This window comes from Mchenga conophoros, linkage group LG23 (genome assembly GCF_057382185.1).
Source record: "Mchenga conophoros isolate Kocher_MC1m ecotype Shallow Benthic linkage group LG23, M_conophoros_male_GT1.1, whole genome shotgun sequence".
In the NCBI taxonomy this organism is placed as follows: Eukaryota; Metazoa; Chordata; class Actinopteri; order Cichliformes; family Cichlidae; genus Mchenga; species Mchenga conophoros.
The window spans coordinates 18,874,382-18,882,538 of record NC_140547.1 but is presented as its reverse complement, the minus strand read 5'-3'; the positions used below and the strand labels follow the sequence as shown (position 1 = coordinate 18,882,538).

The window sequence follows — 8,157 nt, the reverse complement described above, 5'->3', positions numbered from 1 at the left end:
GATGGTGCAGCTTTTTGAGATGTGTACGTTTGCTCTCTCGAGCTGTACCAAACAGCTTCATGTAGATCAGGGGTGGGCAATTCCAGGCCCCGAGGGCCGGTGTCCCTGCAGGTTTTAGATGTGTCCTTGAACAAACACAGCTGATTTAAATGGCTAAATTAGCTCCTCAACATTTCCCGATGTTCTCCAGAGGCCTGGTAACAAACTAATCATGTGATTCAGGTGTGTTGACCCAAGGTGAGATCTAAAACCTGCAGGGACACTGGCCCTCGGGGCCTGGAATTGCCCACCTCTGATGTAGATGTTGTTAAAAGTGGTGGCAAAGGCTAGTTTGCCAGTGAAAATCAAAAAATTCCTGATGAATAGAGAATGATATTAACCCAAAGATATCATGAGAAATCATTTCAAATTTCAGTAGCATTTGTACTACAGTAATAATGTGGTAATGCTGGAATAATAAGGTGGAAAAAAGATGCTAATGGTATTGACCATAAACCAATAACCTTAAAAATGTTTCTCAGTATTGTTTACCAGATAAAACAAAATGGATATTCAACCTTGTGCTACATGAACCATCAATGATAATAAGCCCAAAACCATGTAAAGTTCCTGACACAGGGGCACAGGTTGGCTTAGTTTGTCTGGTACAGATTGTTGTTCTTACAGGCTCTCTCCTCCCATGTGGGCGGATCCTGGGGTTTCCTGCTCTTCAGCTGGACATGCCTGATTGTTATCTCATTCATCAGAGCCAGTATGAAAGAACCAGCCAAACCATCCAGTTTGTGCCAGCTAGTCTGCCTCTCATAGGTGATGACAGGGAACTTATGTGTTTTTTTATTTGTTTCCTGTATTCCTCCTGCTGAATAAAAAAATGAAGGAACACTAAAAACTGCACATGAACAATATTTGTTATTCAATGAAGTTCAGCTCACAAAAGAGGAGTCTCAGCAAAAGAATGACATCCGTGTATGATTTTAGTTTTAAACTTCAAAATGTTAATCTAGGGACCTTTGCAATCATCCAACCATGATCCACGTTCCCTGGTATTCCTTTAGGTTTTGCTTTGTTTCTGAAAAATACTCCTTCCTGTCACATTTACAGTTTGAAATAAGCATTTCAAATCATTGAACTGTTATTTGACCTCTGTATATTGTGTTCACATTGATATGAGTAGTGCAAATACAGTGGGGCAAAAAAGTATTTAGTCAGCCACCGATTGTGCAAGTTCCCCCACCTAAAATGATGACAGAGGTCAGTAATTTGCACCAGAGGTACACTTCAACTGTGAGAGACAGAATGTGAAAAAAAAAAAAAATCCATGAATTCACATGGTAGGATTTGTAAAGAATTTATTCGTAAATCAGGGTGGAAAATAAGTATTTGGTCACCTCAAACAAGGAAAATCTCTGGCTCTCACAGACCTGTAACGTCTTCTGTAAGAAGCTTTTCTGTCCCCCACTCGTTACCTGTATGAATGGCACCTGTTTGAATTCATCATCTGTATAAAAGACACCTGTCCACAGCCTCAAACAGTCAGACTCCAAACTCCGCCATGGCCAAGACCAAAGAGCTTTCGAAGGACACCAGGAAAAGTATTGTAGACCTGCACCAGACTGGGAAGAGTGAATCTACAATAGGCAAGCAGCTTGGTGTGAAAAAATCAACTGTGGGAGCAATCATCAGAAAATGGAAGACATACAAGACCACTGATAATCTCCCTCGATCTGGGGCTCCACGCAAGATCTCATCCCGTGGGGTCAAAATGATCATGAGAACGGTGAGCAAAGATCCCAGAACCACACGGGGGGACCTGGTGAATACCTGCAGAGAGCTGGGACCAAAGTAACAAAGGTCACCATCAGTAACACACTACAACGGCAGGGAATCAAATCCCGCAGTGCCAGACGTGTTCCGCTGCTGAAGCCAGTGCATGTCCAGGCCCGTCTGAAGTTTGCCAGAGAGCACATGGATGATACAGCAGAGGATTGGGAGAATGTCATGTGGTCAGATGAAACCAAAGTAGAACTTTTTGGTATAAACTCAACTCGTCGTGTTTGGAGGAAGAAGAATACTGAGTTGCATCCCAAGAACACCATACCTACTGTGAAGCATGGGGGTGGAAACATCATGCTATGGGGCTGTTTTTCTGCCAAGGGGACAGGACGACTGATCCGTGTTAAGGACAGAATGAATGGGGCCATGTATCGTGAGATTTTGAGCCAAAACCTCCTTCCATCAGTGAGAACTTTGAAGATGAAACGAGGCTGGGTCTTCCAACATGACAATGATCCAAAACACAGCGCCTGGGCAACAAAGGAGTGGCTCCGTAAGAAGCATTTGAAAGTCCTGGAGTGGCCTAGCCAGTCTCCAGACCTCAACCCCATAGAAAATCTGTGGCGGGAGCTGAAAGTCCGTGTTGCTCGGTGACAGCCCCAAAACATCACTGCTCTCGAGAAGATCTGCATGGAGGAATGGGCCAAAATACCAGCTACTGTGTGTGCAAACCTGGTAAAGACCTATAGTAAACGTTTGACCTCTGTTATTGCCAACAAAGGTTATGTTACAAAGTATTGAGTTGTATTTTTGTTATTGACCAAATACTTATTTTCCACCCTAATTTACGAATAAATTCCTTACAAATCCTACCATGTGGATTCATGGATTTTTTTTTCACATTCTGTCTCTCACAGTTGAAGTGTACCTCTGGTGCAAATTACTGACCTCTGTCATCATTTTAGGTGGGGAACTTGCACAATCGGTGGCTGACTAAATACTTTTTTGCCCCACTGTATACTTTTTTCATATCACTGTTACTAAAGGCCACCAGATTGTGATGTTTGTGATTTCACAAAGACCTACAGTCCTTCAGAAGTTTCTGCTGGAAAAGGTTTCCTTTCTTTTTATCTTCAAAACTTTTCCTGCTGAGTTTATGGTCTTAGACACCCATAGACTTGCAAACCCTTATTACACCTTTGTTTTTTATTTATTACTTTTTCTTAGAGGGAAACTATCCAGGATAGAAATGTAATTTACAGAATAAGTAGGTGTAAATTCTGGGTTTCAAAGTCTGTTCAGGCTGTAGATCAGAGAAAACAGAATAACTAATTGTTACATCCCCACATGAAAGCTAGGCAAAGAGGGTGGGGGACAGTAACAATTGGATCCGGATTGGAATGAATAGGACGCCAGGCGGAGGTGTTTAACACAAAATGAATCTTTATTATAATCAATTAACCCATATAAACAGTAACAAAAGAAAGAGGCAGAAACACTGCTTTAATGATAAATCAGACAGGCCAGCCGAAGGAACGGTGGCCGCTTCAACTAGGAAGCTGCTATGCTGTTCTTAGCAATAAAACCAGGTAGGCCAAACCAAGAAATGGAGGTCGCGTCACTTAAGAAAAACTGCTGCTCAGTTGAGAGTTACTCACAAAGAGCCACGACCGACCGAATCCACCAGAAGCCTCTCCCACACCGGCACAGCTCTCCTCCAGCTTATATCACCTCTGGAGGGTAATTGGTGGTAAACAAGGGCAGATGAGCAGCAGGTGTGTCCTAAAGGAGAAGGCAGGGGCAAGAGAGAGGGGGAGGACAACACCACGCCCACACGCTCCCACAGCCTCACAGGATGTAACACTAACGCACAGGATCAAGCACACAAAACAAACAGTCTTCACTTTTTAAACAGAATATGACAGAATGAGAACACAGTTTGAAATGAACATCTATATATATTTAAACATTAACGCATCAAAACATACATAAACATGAAACAATGTTAATTAGATTATAAGAGTTTTAGACTGACCTGTTTCTTACTTTCACCTATTTTTTTTAGCATTTGGTTGCAGTTAAATGTTGACCTTTCTCCCTCCGTCTTTTTTCTCAGCCACCTCACCAAGCAAGATGTTCAGCATTAACTCTAAAGACTCACTTACACTTTGCCTGCATGTACATGAGAAATACAGCATGATATAGGCACAGAGACGAGGAGAGAGAGAGAGACGGAGCATAGACTAACAGCCAAAAGTTTGGACACACCTTCTCATTTAATGTTTTTCTTACTTTTCATGACTACTTATATTGTAAATTCTCACTGAACGCATCAAAACTTTGAGTGAACACACGGAATCATGTAGTAAACAAAAATGTGTGAAATACCTCAAAACATGTTTTATGTTTTCTTATCCTTTGATTTAATTACTGCTCAATGACGTTCATGAGGTCGTCACCTGAAATGGTTTTCCAACAATCTCATTAGGAACCAAAGATCTGGACTCATCAAACCATGCACAGATTTCCACAGGTCTAATGTCCATTACTTGTGTTTCTTGGCCCAAACAAATGCTTTTTGGGGACACATTCAAAGTTGACTGACCTAGACCTTCTGTAATGTAATGATGGACTGTTGTTTGTCTTTACTTAGCTGATTGGTTCTTGCATATTACAGTATAAATTCTAACCATTCTCAAATAGGGCTGTAAGCTGTGTACCAACCCAACTTCTGCATAACACAACTGATGGTCCCAACACCATTAAGGAAATTCCACAAATGACCCCTGACAGGGTACACCTGTGATATGAAAACCATTTCAGGTGACTACATCATGGAGCTCACTGAGAGAAGGCCAAGGGTTTGCAGCTCTGTCAACAAAGCAAAGGGTGGCTACTTTTAGGAATCTAAAATATAAAACGTATTTTAAATTTTTTCTTTGCTACATTATTCCATATATATTGCTTGATATATTTGATGTCTTCAGTTTGTATCTACAATGAAGAAAGTAGTAAAAATAAAGAAATAAGAAGGTAGAAGAATATTAGTGCTGGCTTTGCACGTGCCTGAGCATGAATGTGCACGTGTACTACCCATCATTGGAATCATTCTCCTATTGCCTGACCCAGTTCCAGCCAAGCTTTATAATTACCTCAAGATACTTTGGTATGCAGAGAAATTTATAGTCAACTTAATGACTGCAAGATGCAGCAAATTGCGAAAATGTCTTCTTTTAGCGGTGATTACCTCCAGATAATCAGTTAGTCAAAATGATTTGATTACCTGACTTTCCCTCTTAATTCCTATGTACGTAGTTAGAGTGTACTTCTCGAATTCTGTAAAACATTTTTTTCAAAAGGAATACAAGACGGCCTGTTTTAGATGTAAAAAAAGCCTCATAGCAGTGAAAGTAACCATATGGTTCCCTCACCACTGCTTATAAAGACAAAAATAATTGCTTAACTGCACATTAATCTTTATTTAATATCTTTATTGACTTGAGACAACTTTTAAATTATGTATAGTCCAGTATTTACTTGACATGTCACACAACTACATTAGGAAAATAACACATATAACAAGACGTTATGATTTTTCTGGTTTGCATTAATCTATCATCATTGTATAATCTAACAGTATGAAAACATCTCATCACTATTTCTCACCTTTTCAATGTACTGACTATATTAACTGATATATTTGTAACATGCATCATGAATGAAGGTACAATTATTCTAACTCAAAAACTTTTAACTGGTAGTGTAAAGTGTTTGTCAGGTTCCCATTGTTCTTGGAATTTCTAATTTTGGACTCACTCATATACCTGAATAACGGTTCATTTTTGTTTAACCCTGTCTGTGGAGTCTGCTTTGGATTATTTCTCCTGTTTACTTTGACACACATGTATCTAAGTGTCATAAGATGGAAAGGTAAGTACAGATATATCAAATTTTTACTTAAGTACAGTACTTAATTCATTTTGGAACAGAGAAAGTTCCTTTTCTGCTGGCAGTTTCTTATGCCGTAGGGTGAACTACCATTCTTCTCGAGGACGCCACAGAGGCCCTCGGTTGGGCATTTTGGGATATCCTCATATTGCATTTCTTCTCCACCCACCCACAGCCACTCACCAGCCAGGTTACACAGGCCTGTCCACACCTGCCAACAGTAAACAAAGAGAAACAAACAAAGTTACAGTAAGTATAGTTATGAGTCTCTCACCAACACAAACGCATGCAGAAAACTGCCCAACCTCATCAGTGGTAGCCTCTTTTGTGGTCTCTCGTGCAGTGGTGTAGTCATCTGGAGTGATCAGGGAGGCCAGGTCATAGCCGTGGTTCCTGTATGAAGAGGCTGGATCTTCTGTGACCACTCCATCCAGAGACCTGCAGTGTTCTAATGCCTCCTCCCATGTTTTATTCTCCTTCACCAGAATCAGCTTTTCCTCATAACATAGGAAATCACGTTTTTCATCACACTTCTTGCTTTCCCATTTTCCGTTGCTTTCTCTGTTCACACAGTTTTCATCCTCTTTTGGTTCTGCAAGAAGTCGAAGTACAATAGAGAAAAAAAAACTGGGATAGATTCCAGAGATGTTTTAAAGGTCTATTCAACTAGATTCAGTATCAAATCATTTTACCAGTACAGTGTTTATGTGTGTAACAAACCCTCCTTGCTGAAGTTCCAGCTGAAACAGTTGGTTTGGGACTTCGTGAAACTCACTACAGTCAACACTGTGATAGACAACACTGCTCCACACTGTAAATCTGATCCTTTCTCACCACTTAAATTGTTGAATGCTCAAAATATCTCAAATCGATTTCAGGTCACAATGCAAATAAGTTTGGAATAATTACCAGTAAGTTTGGTCTTGTAAGCCAGGTAACATCTAAGGAGTAAAAAACATAGTATGAGAATTTACCGCCATCCCATGGTGTGAAGATGGCTATTTCGTCTCCTCTGGACCATTTCCATGGACTTTTTGCATCCTTCCGGGACAAACCGATCCATCCAGAGTACTGTAGAGCTTCATCCTCTTCTGCAGTTCTCACTCGGACCAAGTCAGTGTGGTGCTTCCTGCAGTATGCCAGTGCCTCTTCCCAGGTATACTTGTAAGGGTCATTATAAAACTTGATGTCCAGCAGATGTCCACACACGGGGAAAAGAATGAGCAAGAAGCCAACGTGCTTCATCATTGTGTTTTTCACAGGAGAAAAGTGGACAAAAAGCCTGCACAGACAGGACACAGAACAGAAATTTTATAGTGAGGAAGAGCAGCGTCTGCTGTGTCCACATAACGCTCTACTGATAAATGCTGGGAACAATAAACTCTTCATTAAACACAACTAGAGTAAATTGCACAGATATAGGTGCTTGTGTGTTTAAAGAAATCAATAAAACATTTCAAATTTCAAGTGAAATGTCCTATTATTTAAAAAGAAAAGAACACAAAACAATAGAAATACTAATTTAAATAAATTGTTGTAATGACATTTACAAAATAAGAGTGCGAGTGAGATCAAACTGAATAGTGAGATAGCTTTTGTCTTTTGTTCTTCTTTGGCGGATCATACACTGTGTTCAGTGTCTGATCCCTTTGTCACGATCCTGGGTCATCTGACCCAGCATATTGAGTTTTAGTTTATTTTGATGTTTAAAGAGCACTAACAGTGTAGACCAGTCTAAATGGATCTTTGATGACATAAATAGCATTTTGGTTATTTCAGGTTAATTCCTCTATAAACGGCTGTTTCAAAAATGTAGATGTAATAACTCTTTAGCAATTAAGTGTCATGATCTGTCTTGGTTCCCCGTCTCGTTAGTTAGACTATGTTGAGTTGTGTTCCCACCTGTGGTCTATTCCTTCGTTTGCCTTGTGCTTTTAATGTCTGCCTCTTCCTCCGCTGGTTGTTGTGATCACCCTGAATGCTGGGTTTTCTGCTAGTCTGTCTGTTTAGTTTAAAGTGTTTTCCCAGTTTTAGTTTATAATGAATAATTCCAGCAATAAAGCTGTGTTTTGAGTTTAGTTTGGATTTTGGGTCCATTCCTGGCTGCCTAACACAGCTGTTATGACACCAAGTACTTTCAGACACTACAGTGACTGTGGTCCAGTTTATACAGGAATACTTCTTTAATGAGCTGCCTTTTTTAATTATTATTATTTTTATCTATACTTGTTCCTATATCTATGTGACAGTTTAATTAATCATGGTTTTCAATCACTGACATGAAAACAGGAGTTAAACCAATTCAGTTCTCTTTCAGTTGAGCTGTGTTTATTGTCACTTTGCTCACTACATATTTTGTCAGCTATAAATTTTACTACTATTTGCTGTCAGTCAGTGTAAAACATTACAACAAAATCAAAATCAGACAAAGACGTA

At 39.8% G+C, this 8,157-nt stretch overlaps 1 protein-coding gene across 2 annotated transcripts; it reads right to left on the bottom strand.

The window, feature by feature from the left end:
- Positions 1-5,445: 5,445 nt before the first annotated feature.
- On the bottom strand, positions 5,446-6,969 carry LOC146546991 (macrophage mannose receptor 1-like). Of its 2 annotated transcripts, none has more exons than XM_085265792.1 (3): positions 6,696-6,969; positions 6,027-6,313; positions 5,446-5,932 (listed from the first exon to the last, which is right to left on the bottom strand). In XM_085265792.1, exons 1-3 carry the CDS (start codon positions 6,967-6,969, stop codon positions 5,744-5,746), a joined length of 750 nt encoding a protein of 249 aa, XP_085121918.1. In that variant the 3' UTR covers positions 5,446-5,743. The 2 variants fall into 2 exon arrangements, with proteins under 2 accessions (XP_085121918.1, XP_085121919.1); XM_085265793.1 differs by having other exon boundaries at positions 6,699-6,969.
- Between the last annotated feature and the right edge of the window lie 1,188 nt (positions 6,970-8,157).